This window comes from Dysidea avara, chromosome 8 (assembly GCF_963678975.1).
Source record: "Dysidea avara chromosome 8, odDysAvar1.4, whole genome shotgun sequence".
NCBI lineage: Eukaryota > Metazoa > Porifera > Demospongiae > Dictyoceratida > Dysideidae > Dysidea > Dysidea avara.
This window is the reverse complement of record NC_089279.1, coordinates 8104434-8123912: the sequence shown is the minus strand read 5'-3', so window position 1 is coordinate 8123912 and position 19479 is coordinate 8104434. Positions and strand designations below refer to the sequence as shown.

At 35.9% G+C, this 19479-nt stretch overlaps 1 protein-coding gene across 1 annotated transcript; it reads left to right on the top strand.

Annotated features, from left to right (window-relative positions):
• Nucleotides 1-338: 338 nt before the first annotated feature.
• On the top strand, nt 339-18156 carry LOC136264238 (uncharacterized). Its single transcript, XM_066058951.1, has 4 exons — nt 339-731; nt 9799-9985; nt 13079-13221; nt 17844-18156. The coding sequence occupies exons 1-4, from the start codon at nt 402-404 to the stop codon at nt 18027-18029; spliced, it is 846 nt and encodes a 281-aa protein (XP_065915023.1). The 5' UTR covers nt 339-401; the 3' UTR covers nt 18030-18156.
• The last annotated feature ends 1323 nt before the right edge of the window (nt 18157-19479 follow it).

The window sequence follows — 19479 nt, the reverse complement described above, 5'->3', positions numbered from 1 at the left end:
ACTAGATGCGGGCGGTGGACGGGAAACAGAGAATTTATTTGGAGTGGCCTTAGAGTATTTCGATCTGAAAAATACCAATAATGAAATTCCATGCTGGTGTATCAAAAGCATGCGGGCGATGACGCGAAACTGCTAATCAAGTTTCATTGGCCTAAACAACAAAATGATGCAGCTTCCTATTTGGATGGAAACCCTACAAAAGGATCTGAAACGGAAAATAGCGATGTGGGCACGAGATTGAAGTCCCACAGCAGGGGCAAGCCCCACCACCTGAATCAAGGACATGCCATTCGACCTCGTACCAAAGTTTGATCGCGTGATCTACTGGGGCGTATACCCATACCGCTGAGGTTTGCTTCATCTCTGGCGTCAGTCGTTACTAAGAACTTGCTTAGCTAAAAATGGAAATTGATACTGTTATCGAAATTGCTGTTATTGCTGTGATGACAATGACTCCAGTGATATATTATTCGAGATATTATTGGCCGAGTTGTTGGCTGCTCAAAAGACCGGATCCTTGGAAGCAGTGGCTTAAAAAACATGAGGCAACTGCTATCAGTGGGTGGAAAGAAATATACAAGCACTTGGAAAAAATTCACGAGAAATGTGAAACTGACGGCGACAACGAGGAAAAATCCCACTTTACTGAAATTCGGTACAAAGGTCTTACCATCGAAATCTTGGGTTATATGAAAGAGGACCAAACCTTAGTCATATTAAAGAAGTGGGAAGTAAGTCTCTCTAAGAGGTATCTTGTAATCATGTGTACAGGTAGCTAGTCATGATCATGTACAATACCAATGCCTCAGTTGTATGTGCATGATGCAGTCAGATGTGACCTGACCAAGGGATCACTGTGACCAAGAAGAGAGATTGTAAGGGAAAAGGGGACTCTTCTGTTTTTATATTATGAGCTTTTGCTGTAACCAACACTGATATAGCCAGTCCCCACACATGCTAGTGGAGGTACAGTAGCTATGAGGACTCTAGCATACATCTGCCTCACCCAGGGGGGGGGGGGGGGGGGGGTACAGTTACACATGTCACATGTACTAGTATAAGAATTCGCTTCACAAACATTTCACGAGATCCTGTATACATTATACTGATGGCAGGGATCACTGGGGGGATAAAGTGATATTCAGATTCTATTTTATCTGTACTGTACAATGATGTGAATTTTGCAATTATAAATGGTTCCATTAAGGAGAAACTAGACTTAAAGTAATGACGATGAATGGTAGTCACAGACTACCCACGAAGAGTCCCAACAATCTTTTAATGACCATATACAATCATTCATGCCTAATATCACTATGAAGAAGCTAGTGCGTTTGTATACTTTTTGCTAACACTCTGGTAGTTTATTAGTGTTCACACACGCATGTCGAACCCCTCCCCTTCGTCCTGTGCGTCACCAATCAGATCAGTTGCAGCATTTGTCTTTTATTCATCGCATTTTAATGACATTTCTCAGGATTCTTAAATGTTATTCACAATAATTATAGTTCATTAAAGGTAAATTGGTTCCATAGATAGAAGAGGGTGCTAGGCTTTACTATCTATGGAACCAATTCTCATGATTCTAGTAATCCAAAGTTAGGGTTTGGGTTTGTTTTCAAGCTTTATCGTCTTTAATAATATTAAGGCTAGATCATTTTCTCGCATTTGAAATAGTCAAAATGCATGGAGACAAGAGTTGAATGCAGTTAGTATAATGGGAGCCTGTGTAGGGGTAGAGCTTGACTTTAGTTGATTGTATGCATGATTCTATCAAGGGGTCAGTGTATAAATCTCGTAGGCCATTGATATAAATCTGTGAATCTTAAATCTCAAAATTGGCCTAATATTTCCTTAATGATTTAAAAGTTGCAAAAAGACTATTTCACTTGTTAACAACAGTACAGTAATCTTAGCTTTAAATCTATGTATTAAGTCTTGACTTTATAAATTTCATATGTAGGTGATATTTTGCTTTCATTGTGCAGACTACTCCATGGCACCTAGCTACCAGGACAGAGATTGGTAAAAATTTGCAAACATCACTTTACTTTCCCAAACATTAACTTGATGTTCATATAGACATTAAATGCTTGCCAATCCACACAAAAGCAGCCAAGCTGTGAAAAAAATTGGTGCGGCCTGGGTGAAAAATGATGTGAAATCCAAAGGTGGCAGCAAAGAAATGGCTGCAATTATGTTAATGCTAATAAAATTAATGTTTAGGCTAAGCAATGCACACCATTATTAAGATTTATTAGTATTAACATCATTGCAACCATTTCTTGGCCGTCACCTTTTATTTCACAACTTTTCACCCAGGATTTGTAAGGCTGCATCATTTTTTCACAGCTTGGCTGTTTTTGTGTGGTCTTTTGCAATTCATAAGACCTCAACACCAGCCTATGGCTGGCTTTATGGTTTCTTTTTACTCACATTTTTTTCTTTTCTATACAAATGCAATGATGATTATTGAACACAGGCTTAAATGTATAGTATTGCATACTATACTTTACTTCAATATTTGGTAATAATTATTGTAACACTCTAATAGAGTACACTTCTTTGAGAACTACTTTTAATAGAATATTATATCGAACGTTTTAGAACAATCTAGAACTTCCATTGGTAGAAGATCTATCTATTGTTTCAATATTTGACAATATTGTTGTATTATTGTAATATTCTAATAAAGTGCACAATTTTTTGATGACTTCCAATAGGAATGTTCTAGAACAATCCAGTACTTCTATTAGTAGACCTATCAAATTACAAATGTTTAGCTATTTATAAGTAGATTTAACAATTGTCATTTATAAAGCAGAAATTAAGTGAGGTGAATAGCGGTTCAGTGGTTAAGATGCAAGTATTAGGTATGGAGGTCCCTGGTTTAAACTCTGTCAAGATTTTTTGACATACCTGTGCACCATTTTTACCCCATGGCAGAGCTTGAATTGAGGGTATATGGGAGTATACGAAGTATACCTTGTTACATTTCTTTCCAGAAATAGTATACCTTGTTAGTTGCTTGGCAAGGTACAGCAGTTTAAAAGTATAATGTAAAACTCATGAAACAGATATTTCTGCAGTTATAATGTCACAGGTAAATAGGTGAGAACTATCTCAACTCAATCTATCCCAACAGTGAGAATAATATAGGTCCCAGATTGATTTGCTCTAATACAACAGTCATATTATATATATATACACACATTTTAGAGGCCATCTCCAAACTGATTTTGGTATGCTTAACATCATAATGACGTTAAGGGCCTTGGTTCAGCCCATAATGTTATTGAAAGTAGATATAGTGTAAACAGCTAGGAATAGAGAAAGTGAAGTGATTGAGCAGCAATACTGTTTGTAGACTACGTTTTCAAGTAAAGAATATAATGTTTTGTGCTTTTATTGTCAATACATTATTTTTAAAGTGTGACACTAAGGAGGGGAGTCTGAAAGTTAGCATCATTATGACGTTAAGCATACCAAAATCAATTTGGAGATGCCCCCTTAATAGAACAGTCAAGTAAAGTACATGTAATTTTTAAGATAGTCTTGTGTCATATCAAGACTCACGGTAGTGAGTCGCGAGGCCAAGAAAAGCACAAAGCGCGCGCCCACAAAATAAACACGCGACCACTACTGTGAGTCATTGACATGAGGGACCGATTACGCAATCTTTTAAAATCCGCATGGCGAAATCTCAGGCTTACTAAAAGATTTCACCTCGAAACCAGGGGCATGTAACCTTTGTATAATGAGTAACTACCACACGAAAAGTCAGGCGAATTGTTGGAGTAGTTTGTTCCATTGCCCACCCATTTACCATGCGTTAATTAAATTATTTATTCAAATGTGCATCGTTCTTTTTTTCATTTTCTTCGTCATCGCATCCCATTGAAGCGATTTTCTTTCAACCATGAAGTCGTATTGTAAAAAGGCTGCGGCTATTAGGGGCTTTTTACACAATGTATCTGTACATTTAATTTCGCTAAAAGTTGTTTGTTAGTTTATGAGATCGCTTTTGTGCTCTTTGAAGATTCAAACTTGCCGCCATGACGTCAGGTGTGAGGCACCCGCCTCAATTCCCAAACCCAAACAGTGTGGAAGTGGGCAAGGTCATTAGTCATAGCGAGCTGGCTGATTTGATAGACACAGTGCTGTCAAATCTTGGTTTAATTGTGAGCAGTTACTGATTTGTTTTAATTTCGCCACGGTATGCCTCCACTGACTCGTCAGCATGACTCCGGCCCATGCAGGGCCGTACATAGTTATAGCCAGCTGTTTCATACCCGCTGTAGTGATACAGTTGAAGTAATTTACTGCTACATTACACGTGCACGTCTCTAATCCCGCCCCAGCCCTTCAGTGCCTGTGAAACTTCAGTGTTGACTTAAAAAGCCAGCATCAGCGCATCACCTTTCAGTCACAGTACTTCGTAGACCCTCATGCAACCACTCACAATTATAGAAACTCTTTAATGATAGCATGATATATTGTAATAGTAAACATTTACATTATGATGATCCCATAAAATTTAAAAAAAAAAAGACTACAATAGCACAAGAAGCCAGATACACTAGTGTTTGGCTATGAAGTACCACCAAGAGTTCATAATATAGTAGTGGGATCTTGGTACCACATATTATTTTTTCTTCACCATTTGCGTGATTTGTCCATTGACCATAGACTCACCCGCCAACAGTCACTACATCAGTATCCACCCTGCATATACAGAAAGGGATACAGTATGGTAAGGCACAGCTAACTAAAAACATGTAATCATATAGTCAGACTAACATGTCAACAAACACTTACTTCCACTATTATGATTATTGCTAAAGTGAGCATCCAACATAGTCATTCCCAAGATGTATTCAGCATACTGCAGCAATTGATGACCAATTTTGGAGTATATTACTTGACTTCTTTTGTGGTTCTCACCTACATTGTTGACATAACAATCTTTGTTGCTAGGAGACATATAAACTAGGAGGGACTAATGGTTATAGCATAATGGTAAACAAGTTACAACAGCAAAGGAAATTTTAATAAACTAGCAGTGATTGGATAGTTGATAGATAAAAGTAAAAGACAATTTGTAGCTTTCCAGTCCTGATTGTTTGAGGATAAGCACATTAGCTGCTATAAGCATGAAAAAAGCAAGACAGACTAAATTTCAACACCAGGTTTATGATGCAAACTCATGCATTATGCACCTACCAATGTGTTACCCCTTTGATGTAAGTGGGGCTTTACAAGGCGAATTGACATGAAACTGCTGCTTCATTATGGGGCATTTGACAATCATTCATTAAGCACCCAAGTATTTTTTCTACGCTGTCAAATTCCCCACGTTGCAACTGGAGCCAATGGTGGGGATTTAACACAATAGGTTTGTCCTACCATGGGGCATTTAACATTCGGTTGTGCCCACTATAGCCCTACATATGCCCGAGGGGGGGGTTAGTAGGGCAATAAGTTGATATGTGCATTATATATAATACGGTGCATCAACTGGGGTAAGTAGACTAAGCCTGTACCTTGCGGGCCTAAGCATGTTCCTCTCCTGTTTTGAAAAATAATCTTTTATTGCCTGCCCCTAACTGGAGTTTGCCTGACACCTTCAACATCACAAACAGCTATCTAAAATGGTTAATTTAGCTTTGACCATTGGCAAACTACAACACGCAACAATTATATCAGAGTATACATAACTCTATATATCTGCCCAGTTACTATATAGTAGGGTCCATGGTTGTCTCAGATCTGTACATATTATCATCACATCAATCGATTGATGCATAGTAATTATGGTATACTGTATGTATGCATTGAGCTGAGCCCTCAAAAATAATAACTTATTAGTATTGATTTACTTGCTAATCATTTAAATTCCTGACACATTATTTATATCCAAAGATTTCACCATACATTAGAGGAAGCCATAAAAATATATCACCTTATAGCCTTTCCTGAACTGTTCATGGAAGCATTTGTCTGCTCTTGACACCTTTGTTGTCATCACCAACCATCTAGTTGGTTGAAACGTTGAGAAAAAATCTTTCATTTTTAGCTGTTTTCTAACTAGGGTTCGGCTCAACTTGTTCATTACCAAAAATACATGATCATGGGACATGTGGAGAGACACTTTGAGAATATACTACAATCATATGGGATAAAAACTTGAACGTAACACTCCTGACAAGTATAGAGATCTTTTGTTTTACTATAGGGTAAAAATTGTCTGCTACATAGTAATTTTTAAGGCTTTGCAATAAAAATTAGTTAATGTCAGTCCTTTAATTTGGTTTTTCTCAATTTAATAGGTTTTGCTTTTTCTATGTAGTTTTATATTGGCACGACTTCGTGATTGCGTCCTACACTTACGAAAGTAGTTAGCAAATTTCTATACATATCAAACAAAGGAGAGCCATTTCAGTAGTGTGTAACAGTAATAATTTGTTTGAGTTTGCAATGGTTTAAAGCGGTTTTTAATTAATTGTTGTTTTTTTATAGCACACATGGATGAACTGGTTTTGTATACATCCTCATACGTACGTACATTATTAAGCTGTATGCATTACAGTATCTCACCATGAATTATCTTCATTACACAAAGCTGCTTCACGATCGAAACGCCCTAAAATATTAGAATACAAATGTAAATAGTCTAAATCATACTAAATTAAAAACAGAACACAACGAAATATAAATATAATAAGGGGGAAAAGGTATTAAATAGCCATGCTAACCAGTTGTAGGACCCACTGTACCAAGAAATGTGGCAATTAAAGTGCATGGGCGGGCGGAGAATTAATCTTACATTCCGCGAATCACTAATGCTGGCTGATTGGACAATAAATACACGCACCATTACTTGAGCTATTTCATAAAGCTTCAATGCTGCTTAAATTAACAACGTGGGCGTTCAAATTTGACCAACGTGGGTGGTCAAATTATTAGCTCTAATTTGTCTTTAAAATTAGCCAAATGTCAAGGTAATGGAGCTACACATTTGCATTTTATAATTGTTTTTGTAAAGTGTGCAGGAAAGAGAAGATAAATAAACCCTAAAGTAAAGCAAAAAAATTGAAACTTTATGGATGCATAAGGTGATCTTGTTCAAATAAGTAGGTGGAGGGTATTTGCAGTGAAAAAATCATTCCATGTGGAATAGAGAGTACGGAGCTACATATGCATGAAAATCATGCTATTTCTCTTTGTCAACATACGATTTGGCCAGTTTTCTTGGCCCACATGATGCACTATGTGAGTCTTGATATCACTTGTGATAATCTGTATATGCATATACATCCTAGAGAAAACTTTCCCTTTTATTTCTATGCCTTGCTTCACAGGAGCATATTTGAAGTACTAGCCAACTGATAAAAAAGAAACTCTTTCATTGCCTATTAAATCAAACACATGATTAATATTCAGCATATTTTTAAGTCTATTGCCAGCTCTTTTCATGAAGGCTGAAAATAATGGATTACCCCTAATCTACATATAAATATAAAGCTAAAATGCTGTCTGTCTGTATTCCTTCCTCATAATACCGCTAACTCAACAACCTAAACACGTATCAACATGACCTTCCACAAAATGTAGTGCACATCACTTAGCAACTCCAAGTTTGGTGTTACAAATCACTACATACTTTCATTTATTCTCTATAGTGCCATGAAGATGGGAGTGTCGAGCCAAAACTCAGTGAAATTCTTAAACACCTATGCCATTCAACTTGCCCATTCATTTATAAACACTTTTTAGTTGATTCCGTGCCAGTATGTGCAGTCGGTTTAGTGGTCAAATTATGTGCTTCATAATCACAATGCTGGAGTGTAGGTGTGGGTTCAATTTCTTTTTTTTTCATTTAGCCAACCTTTTTGTGCACCTTCTTTTTCTTTTTTTCAGAACTTTTTGTTGCATGTTTCCCCCTGTTACATGTTATCTTATTGTGAAGCTTTTATGACTTCATTGTAAACCGAGTTAATAACACCTCTCCTATGTTTACTGTTGGTTTCACTGTGCAACTCTTTACTGTAATACAGGGCAGGAGTGCAGGTATTACTTAGTTCAGTAGGTTATAAGATACATATTAAAGGAGTGTCGCTGCACCTAAGTTTTCACAACCACCTTATATATGCCTACCAAACACCTCAGCACATAGTTTCATGCTAAACTTTTTGTCACTGAAGTTAAGTAGTTATACTGATAGAGTGTATATGGGGCAATAAAGTTCTGTACATATAACCATGTATGACTTTTCATTCATACGCCATTTTTTTTCTCACTGTGTAATATACTTTTTCCAAAAAAAAAACACTAACACATTTTAGTGTTTCTTAAAACTTGCAATAAATGTCATTGAGTATTAGTTGTTGTTAATAGACAGGGTACATAATACGCTCAGACTATACAGGCAATAATGTGATGTAGAATAATATATTGTGCCAGTAGTGCACCCATGCACACCCTGAACCATTTCATTAGATCCTTACCATCTCATTGCAAAGTTTAATACTTAGTGATTTTGTCACCAAGTTATTGATAGGACATGCAGGTATATTAGCATAGTTTACATGTGAGCATGTTAAACATGCTATCAATAGTAAAATTACCTTTACTGTCTTTAACTTACTTGCACACTCACATCATTTCGATAATTATACTAGCAGGATGTTACAATACTCACGTACTTTGAAAGTGACATCACCATACATGCTGCATGCATGATGGTGTTGAGGTTTCAAGTTAATAGCTTGCCATTACAATTATGTTACTATAAAATGGTCCTGGACATAGGGCAGATACCAATGCTAGTAATTTATATTGCATTCAGTTACTCATACACTGCAGTAGTACTGTATAGTAGGGTTAGTTAACACTAAAAGCCATACAGCTTTACCTTTCCTTCAAAACGACTTGGCAATATTGAAAAGCTAGGTAGGCTAAAAGTGACCAGAAACTGTTTTGACAAATTTCTGTGGAATTTTTAACATTATTAATCAAACTTTCTACTGACTGACTGACTAACTGATGTCATCGGCCAAGTGTACATAGCTTGATATAGACTTGATTTCTTCACTGTTTAACAACAAAGTTTAGACTCAAGGCGTGCCCTTTTGCCTACTACAGCAGTATCATGAACTTACCTTTGACCCTATTTCTTTTCCACTACCACATAAGTGTTGATTAGTGAGTACCACATCAATTACTTCTTCTGCTGGCTACCACAAATATAACAGAAGTTGTTTGTAATTTTTACTGTAAGTGATTTCATTGCAGAGGCATTCTCATGCTGTTTGTTTGTTTGTTTTTTTTGTTTAACTTGGTCGTTTTAACTTGTAATGCAGGCAGAAAATAGCTGACACTAAGCAAAATAGCTCCATCACTTTTCAGTAATTTGTGGTCGGGGCTTGCATTCAATCGGCCAATAAAGATGCCTGCTGACCTATGTGTGGGTTCACCAGATATACATAGATGAGTAGTTACAATCCACTGCATAAGATAAATTAAATTTGTTAGTATTATGGCATAGGAAAATTTCTCTACCTATGCAACTATACTAGTATTTATCTAATTCCTACTTCAATGATTATAGTCTTGACAGGCTATATTGCTAAAGTAGGAAGTAAGAATGCACTACTATAGCTACAATGTAGGTGACTTCCTGTGTTTCATTGCTTAATTGTATTACTGTCCCACTTAAATTTTAGATTTGTTAATTTTCTATAATATACAGGAAATAGTATAAATATAGTCATTACTTCTTGTGTATGTGTTTACTAGTATCGCCATATGCATATCATACGATGTGCCTTTGGTGCCATTTTTGATGAAGAGAATGAGGAGAATACTGTAATAATAGAGGGGGTGATAGAACTGAAACACCAAATATCAAATATAACATATCAATATGGTTTGGTAGAAAGAGGACCTTGGAAACCACTGCCAAGTAGTCGACCTGTAAAAGATCGTAAGTTACAATAAGCATAACTATGACCAGGCCGGAAAAATAGGGCATGGGGGCACATAAAATTTACCTAATTTTTCAAATTTTTTTACCCATAACATTTTGTGCCATCATGCTTATGGGCTGTGAAATTTTAAGCAGGTATTAAGCAATTAATATACAAGGTGCAGAATGAAAATGTTTTATTCCAATACTGAAATATCTCCTTTGTGTGACAGGGTGTAGTTTGCCCACATGCCCTATTTTCACAGACTCGGTCACTAATTTACTGTACATGTACTCATATATGTAGATATAAATTCTAATTCTTATTTCAAATGCTTAGCAGAAAATACATTAAGATTTTTGCGTAAAGGTACTTCTTATTACCCAAAGTATGTATGATGACTTTTAATATCAGTAATACCATTGTTTTTAGAGTATATATATACTATTAAGCGTTACCGTACTTCATGATGTAGATACAAGAAATGCGTATTTATATTGTAGTTGCACTGAGCTGATATGAAAATGACTACGCAGTTTGTGGTCTTTAGTATATATTGCATTTGCAAAACTGGTGGTAGCTACATTTCATAATGTGACACAAAAGTAATTACACATGTTTTAGTTTTGTTGTGGAATGTACTTTGTACTTTTTGGCTATATATAGCTCAGTGTAACTAATTGTGGCAAATGGGACAAGTGCTATTCAAAACATTTGCTGGGTGACATTTAACATAACTTTGGGAAATAATTGAATTGTTGTAATTTTTGTTTTAAAATTAATTTGAGACTTCCCATAAACTATTAAATTCTACTGTTTGCTTAGTGACAACATTATTTGCATTGCTAAAATAAGCCATTCCACTTTTATAAAAGCTAAATTGGCAAATGTCCCCTTTTTTCCATTAACCCCTTTAATTATATAAATGATAAAAACTGTCCATCTGTGTGTGGCATGCTATTGACAGGAAGAATGTATTCATACATAGCTCTGCACTCTTTTACCCTAACAAAAAAATGATTGTTACAGTGGAGTTGCCTGCTACAGGCTACATACAGTACCAGATTGCAGCAAACTTGCCCCCAGCCATCCCCAAGGTAAGAACAACCAAAGTTTCAATGTTTTGTTTTCTCCTTCTGTTTACACACTTCATAAAAATATCCATTAGATGCAAACAAATTATCCACATGTATATACTGAAATTTAGCACACATAAAAGGGACCCAAAGGCAAGAATCGGTACCATATTTTGTATAAATGTGGTAAACACAGATGAGTAAAGATTGACTAATAGCACATAAAGAAGACTAAACATCTGTCACACCTACAGGTAAACAGAGCAAATTGGTATGTAGATGGATCCCTTCTGTGGTTTGAATTAAATTTGAATAATGGCTATGGGGTTACAGTTGTAATGCAAAACCCAAACATGTAACAGACAGATTGAGTTTCATTATAAGAAACAATTAATTTTCTTGTCACCCCTCCCAGGAAAAACCACTTAAAATGAGCTGAAAATCAGATAGTAGATGGATTAGTAATCCAAGACAAGCCTTACAGTTATTGATTTAAAAACAGCTGTAAATAAATTGAGTTATAATGCAAAACCAAACATGTATAGAAAATGTGAAAGAGTCAAGATACTATAATAGTGCATTTTTCATGGCTTGGCTGTTTTGGTGTAGACATATGTAGGGCTGGAATCCACAGTCTGGCATTGGCCATACCACTTTTCAGCTAGTTGAATTTGCAAAAGATAATGTTACTCTAATAGAGCAGTCATCACAATATACTCTAATAGAAGTCATTGCAATACTCCAATAGAGCATTCAGTATTAAATGTAGCCACTGTTCTAATTATACTGTTTGTTCTATATAAGCCATTACATCTATGTTAATTCAGTTTTCAAAGGTTCCATTTTGAGTCATCTGCATGGCATTACAATGGCTGATTAAATGTCATGATGGCAATAATGTATATTGAGTTTTACACCAACTGCTACTTTGCAGCATTGCATGCTAAGTAAGTAGAAATTGGAATAGAAAGTGCATGGACCAATAGAAATGGTTAGTAAAAGTCATTATGTTTCAATATGCAAGTTAAATGGTCAAAATAATGTGTACTGTGAAACAATAATTAAAAATATTCTAGCAGAGCAGTCAAGGATTTACAGAAGTAAGTTGGCTAGCTACTACGACAATTGATTCGTGCAAAAATGATCATTTCTTTAAAGCTAATAGCAAGTAGTGTAAGTGCTCTGACTAAGTTTGTGGCAATCCCTACTTACACAGTACTACTGCACAGGGTAGGTCTCACAGCTGGGAGAATGAATCACTTGTCATGATTGTTCACATCAAAAATCCTTCACTTTCTCATGAGAGCAATACAAACATTCTGCTGCATAACAGTGATGGACCATGTCGAATTCTGAAAGTCAACACAATTATAAAAGTAATCAAATAATGGTTGCCATTATACCATCATGTGCATCTTTTTAGACATTAAAAAGCAATAAGCTATAAGTACTGTAGGTACATAATTATATTAAACTTGAACATTAGTATTTCACTGACCAACCACAATATTTTCTTGCACTTATAAAATGTTTTGCAGTGGCTCATATAATCTTTGTTTCTGTGTGCAATATATTGTAAAATTAGCTAGTCTTTCCTGTGAGCTAGTGTTGCAATTTTTGACTGTTCTATTAGAATATTTTAGTATGATCCAGTAAGCTGCAAAAAGCATTTTGTTGTAAAGTACTATTTTGGTTGGTCATTTCCACTTTCTATTATTGTTTCGCTAGATTTCTAATTACCTCTGCACTATATGGTGGGTACCAGTGCTAGTCCTACAGACCTTCAGCACTTGTGTTGTAAAGTCTTAATAAATAAATTTAAAAAAATAAAACAAAACAGCCAAGCTGTGAGATAATGTGCGGCATTCACAAAGTTAAAACTTGTGAAGTCAAAGGTGGTGACCAAGAAACATTGACATTAATACCACTGCAGCCATTGACCACTACCCACCATATAAATCCTAACTTTTGAAGCCATACCCATTTATAGTTAGGCTATTTTGGCATGGACACATACGTTATCTTTTTATGCAGGTTTCATGGTGTTCAAGGGATCTTCTGACTTTAAAGATGTGGAACTATTTAATGGTGAACGCAACTTATACTTGAAAGTTAAAGAAGAAGAAATAGAAGGACATAGATCTAAGTATAAAGTGAAAGTGGCTAAAAGACCTCTAGTAAGTATATCTAGACTAAAAATAACTCTACTGTGCTTAAAAATAGAAATTCCCAATGCATGTTAATGCAATAAATTTTTAATATTATAGTGCCTGATTTGTCTTTATTTCGGACTTCATAATAGTGGCTGCTGCCTTTGGTTTCACCCTCAGTATATAGTAAATAACTAGAACAGGATGATGGCTGACATTATTACGTTCTTATCTCACAAATAGAGTAGCTAATGCAACTTTAATCAAAATTTTCTGTCCATCCTACCCTATCTGGCGGACAGTTATAATGAAAAATGGTATGCTTTGGAGAAGGGGCCATGGAGCTATGCAGACGTTAAAATGTCGTGTTTTGTTTCTTCCTGTCAATATACTCATGGTGTACCATGCTGGCTTTCTTAACTACACAGCACACTGCCTTGTGTCTTGATATGGGTGTGTTTACCTTTCCAAATAAAGTTATATATGACAACTTTGTGTGCTGCAGTTAATCTACATTTCTTTGGTTGGACATCCAATGCAGCCACCTTATCTAACAAATCCAAAAATGGTCCATATTGGACAAGTGAACTTCTGAATCAAATAAAATCACCCCATGTCCAGAAACATTTGAGTGTTTTTACTGTCTCAAAATAACTACCTTCTTATTAAGTCAAATCTTACTTACATAGGCCCACTCCATACTAGTTATGTACGTGGGCTGCATAGGTACAGTGGAAGTTCTCAAAAAGAACACCTTGTACTGTGGACACCTTGATAACTAGGGTAATTTTGCTCATAGTCTATTTCAATGTTGTACATGCATTTGGACTCAAGACATTTCTATAATCAACATTTTATCTTCGTCCCAGGGCTTTATATATATATATATATATGCACATTACTTGTGACCCAACGTGTGAATACTACTTATTGTAATTACTATGGGTTTTTAAAATGTATTTTACTATCATGTGCACTTTGAAGATCAAGCAGTCTTAAATTCATACAAATCCACATGCAAAATTAAGTTAACATTCCAACCAAGACACATGGTAATGTGTTGTGCAGCCAAGAAAGCCGGCATGCTACACCATGAGTATATTGACAGAAAGAAAGAAAACACAATTTTCATGCATCCATAGTTCCGTGTTCCCTTCTCAAACTGGTACTGCAAACGTCCTCCACCCCACATACCAAATTTGAGCAAGATTGCCCAACACTTTCATGAAATACAGGCCCTCAAAATTCAGCTTAATTTCTTTCTTTTTTCGTTTAGGGCTTGGTGGACTTAGATTATTCTTTTCGCACACTTTGCAAAAAACATTATAAAGTGCAAATGCGTAGCTCAGTTTTCTTGAGCTTTGGTACATTTTAAGAATGTATTGTGACAAAATCATGCAGAGACAAATATAACGGTTGGTCACCGGACATTTGCCGTCCAAATAGTCTGCATGTCTGACCATAAATCAGTTTGCTCAGACATAATGTCCTAGCTATCAAAAGAAAAGGGATGGAGCCTAAGGAATACAGTTATATGTTTATGGCTTGTACTGCTAATCATAACTACCACTTGGTTGCTAGGAGATACTACATTCTCACAATCCAAGAGGGGTGGCCATGAATGTACTAGGCCTACTCCCATTCAATTAGCAACAGTTGTTAGCTCACAACATATACCAATGCTGTGTGCAATTGATGCAAGTGTTAATGGCATTGATTTAACTAACAAGGTGTCGATTTGCAGTACTTCAATGGCTTCCCTGTGTGTGTACCATCCGTATTTTCCATGGTGACTGGGTTGATTGCAGAGGCATTTCTCCTACTATTCTTTATTTGTAATGCTGTGACAGGCCGAACATAGCTGAAAACGAAGCGTAATGGCCACTTCACTTTTGAGTCAGTAATTGATAGTTGGGACATGCATTTAATCAAAAACATTACCTCTGGTGCCATCCTTTCTTTTGATGTGGTATGCATGGGTTTACCAGTTATAATTATGTTACAAAAAAGTAAACAAACAAGTTTAAGGAAAAATTAAGAATTTTTAAACATTCACTGTTATATCTGCAGGTGTAGGCAACCTCCCTTGTTTCCTAACTTTTTTCTATGATCCCTAATTGAACTTAAAATTCTTAATTTTTCCTTATGCTTGTTAATTTAAAAATGAAGAAGATATCCAAGTGATAAAAAGGAGTAAAACAAGAGATGAATGATACATGGTATTACAGCATAGCTCAGTAGGAAAATTCCTACATTGGCATGTTATAACAATCATTTTGTTCAAATGCCAAAGCAGAGTTTTTCCCGCTGAGCTATGCTGTAATACCATCATTCATCTCTTATTTCACTGCTTTTTATCGCTTGGATTCCTATAAATTAATGTTTGGTTTTTTGCTATAGCATGCAGCTATACAAGTGGAGGACAAAAATTCAAGTTTGGGTGGTATGTTTAAAATTCTATATCTGGCCATCTGTAAGTGTTTTCTTTTCTGTATTCAATGTTGGATGGACAAATATTATTCCAAAAGGGTGTAGCAACATTTTAGGCAGCACTCGTCACTTTTGGGGATCCCTGCTTAAATAGTTCTACCATACAGTTTGAATGAAAATTTTCTATTGTTCTAGAACATTCTATCTATTACAAATTCTCGAAAAATGTATACTCTATAGAGTATTACAAAAGTAATCAAACGAACTCTGCAGTACAGTGTTATTGTAATTCTCTAGTATTTCATCACATCAAAGCTTGTGTTATAGCCAATTTGATACAGATTGGCAGGGCAGTACACTACAATTAACCACTTGTGCCAATTGTTATCATCATAATAAGTGCTATGCTAGCAAAGCTTGTGATGACAGGCTGGAAATGATATTCTAGCATAAAAGGAGCAGGATTTGCTTTGTTAAAAGTTGAGCAAATAGACAAATAGTACAATACCTTACTTGGAATAAATACACTTTACTATACCAAGGCACTGTAATGCAACTTTACTTAGAAATTTTTACGTAATATTTCCCTTGATTTCTGAGGTTACTAAATCCAATAGAAACCTGTGGTGGGGTTACTAATTAGTTGGTAACCTGTGGTCTCACCAGTGGTTGTTTTCTACATTGTAAAGGATCTATGATCAAATGAAAATCGGCAAAGCACGGTGTCGTGCTGACACAACAAACTCAAAGCATAAATCTCGATGCTAGCACTCACAATTTGCTTTTTAAATAGCTTACTTTGTGGGAAAGACAAGCATCTTTCTAGCCCGGCACAGTATCTACTTGATACTGGCACTATAGTCATGCAACGGTTATGAATGTCATGCTGGTTCAGTGGCACTGGCACAATCAACTTGACTTAAGAAGGAAATATCCCAGCACAGTTTGCCACTTTCTCTCGCTCTTTCTTAACCTAGGAAATGTTCTAAATCACTTATGCGGCCAAGGTAATTAAATTTGTGGATAGCCTTGCCCACATCGTCCTTGGGTCTCTAAATAGTGTAGAAACTTTGTCAACCCATTCTAAATAATACATAGCCGTGAGCAAGCAAGCACAAAATTATAGAGCGATTATTAGTATTTGCTAGCTAATTGGTTATTGTTTATAGCTAGATTCTTTGGTGTTTTTTTATATCAGTAGAGCACTATAGTGGGTACGCATTCACCTGAGCCCCTGCCAAATATAGTAATATCAAAGAGGTGAACATGTGTTCATTCCCAATGGTTTTGTACTGGAACAAGCATGTTTTCGTGTTATATACATGTTTGCGCACCTGAATCGTCCATACTAAATGTATGGGACAATTTTCAAAGCCTCATAACTCACTTGTTTTTGTCTGTATCAAAGCACTTTTTTGATTAACAGTTTCTGGCATTTAAAGGGCTTCACAGTGCTACTAAATGTTTGGGCAGCTGGCTCATGTAACAAAAAATGAGGGCTCAGGTGAACGCGAACAGACTATAGTTTGTCTTTTATCATCGTCATTGTATCTGTAGATAAGAACAACGATGATTTGTATATTGCGGCCTTCAAAAGCCTTTGTGAAATCAACAGGGACAGCCATGAAATGGCTGCAATGATGTTAATGATAATAAATTTTAATAATAGCTATGTATTATCATTAACACCATTACAGCCTGTCAGCTTTGATTTCACAACTTTTTACCTAGACTTTTGAAGGTCACACCCTTTTTACGCAGCTTGGTTAACGCCTGCGTATTTGGGATTTGATCTTCAAAGTGTGCATAAATGTAAATATGGGTAAGATAAGCCAGCCTAAGCTACATATATAAAGTAGTTATATTCCTGCAAAATAGCCAAGCGTATCATCATATGGCCTTCAAACCACCTTTGTTTTGAAAAGTTGTGAAATCTAAGAAAATGGCTGCAATGATGTTAATGCTAGTAAATTTTAATAATGACTGTACATTATTAAAATTTGCTAGTATTAACATCATTACTGCAGCCATTTCTTGACTGTACTATCTCTAATTTCATAGCATCATCTATTTTAACACAGGTGTGTTGAAGGCTGCACCTTTTCATGGCTTGACTGCTTTATGTGAATACTATATATGTACACAGAAATTCATGAAATGTGTTTTTATTTACATGTCAAAAATTAATTATGATGCACAATATGCTTCCTATATAATAGGAGACTGATACTAGTTCACATTTTGATCTGAGTGATGGTCGACACATCAAACTTGCTAATCAAAATGAAGTTTATCTTAAGTATTGTGGTACAGAAGAAAATCACAGGATAGATGTAAACAATGGTCAGGTTGATGTGAATTCTCCTGCATTGGCATTTGTCATAAAATTATACTATAAAAATTAATTGTGTGTTTGTGTGCATACATAGCTACAAAATATTAACATAATAGATGTTTGCTGGCATTTTATGTAGAAACTTTTAAACTTTTTTGGTGCTCAGATAGCTGACACATGTAACATTGAATTTTAAATTTGATACATTGCAAGTATAAATAATTATTAATCCAGATCTCTCGCCTATAACCAGATCAAAGTAGCTTCTTACAAACTTCCATGGGCTGTTACAATACTTAGCTAGTTTTATTCATACAATCTCCAAATGATTATCTCTGAATGTGACCGAATTTTGGAAAATCATGCACCCTTATGGTATTTGAAACACAGCATTATAAGTTAAATTCCTACCCACTTAATGGTAGAATAAATTAAATATCGATACCTTGAATTACAAGAAATTTTTAAGAAATGTTTGAAAAGTGTTTTCTGCTATTAACAGCACCATGCTAGTTTCAAATTTTCTATTGTTTCAGGTGTGACCACAAAGGTGATTTTCCAAAATTCAGTCACAAATGGTTATTGATACTGAAACAGCCAAGCTGGGAAAAAAGGTGCAGTCCTCCCCCAAGGCCATCATTAGTTTATTCCTTGTATCCCGCCACCACCCACATCAATTTTTAGGTAGCCGCACCAAATTTTAATTATTTGATTATTGATCACATGAATGCACTATAAATATGGAGGGAGGCACAAAATGACTCAGCTGTTAAGGTAAATATAGCAGTATGGTAACTATAAGGGGTTGGAGTCCCTCCACTCTTGTTGAACAGGCTGCTTAATCTGCATCTTTCAAGATTGAGATACTCTAACAGAGCAGTCGTGTGCTCAGCCAGAGCAGTCAACTGTATAACTATAATCAATAATCACCTACTGCTTGTATCAGTTTTTGCTGCACTATAGGTAGATAGGTACGCACACACACACACACACACACACACACACACACACACACACACACACACACACACACACACACACACACACACACACACTTTTACGAAAACAATTTCAGTAAACCAGGCACGCGCCTGGTTTAAAAAGTTGCAAGATCAAAGATGGTAACCAAGAAATGGCTATGATGATGTGAATACTACTTGCACAGTTTTGACCATTCTGGGAAGAAGCGTGACCATATATTATCCTTCATGTAAAATTGTCCTTACAACAACAAATTACCATGGACTACACTGGCAAAGAAATCCAGTGGCATATCTAGACTCTCTGGTTTGGTAGGGCCAAGAGAAAAAACTGCCTGCTCACAGCCCTACACCAACTATTGTATCACTGATAAAGTACATAAAATCCTTATTTCTATAACTACATAATTTGCTACACTGCTTCTCTGAATAATGTGACTGCTTTATTAGAGTGGTTGATTATGACTGCTCTATTGGAGTATCTTGATCTCACATACAAATACCTCTGGCGTATGGAACCAAAATTCTTTGGTAGGACAC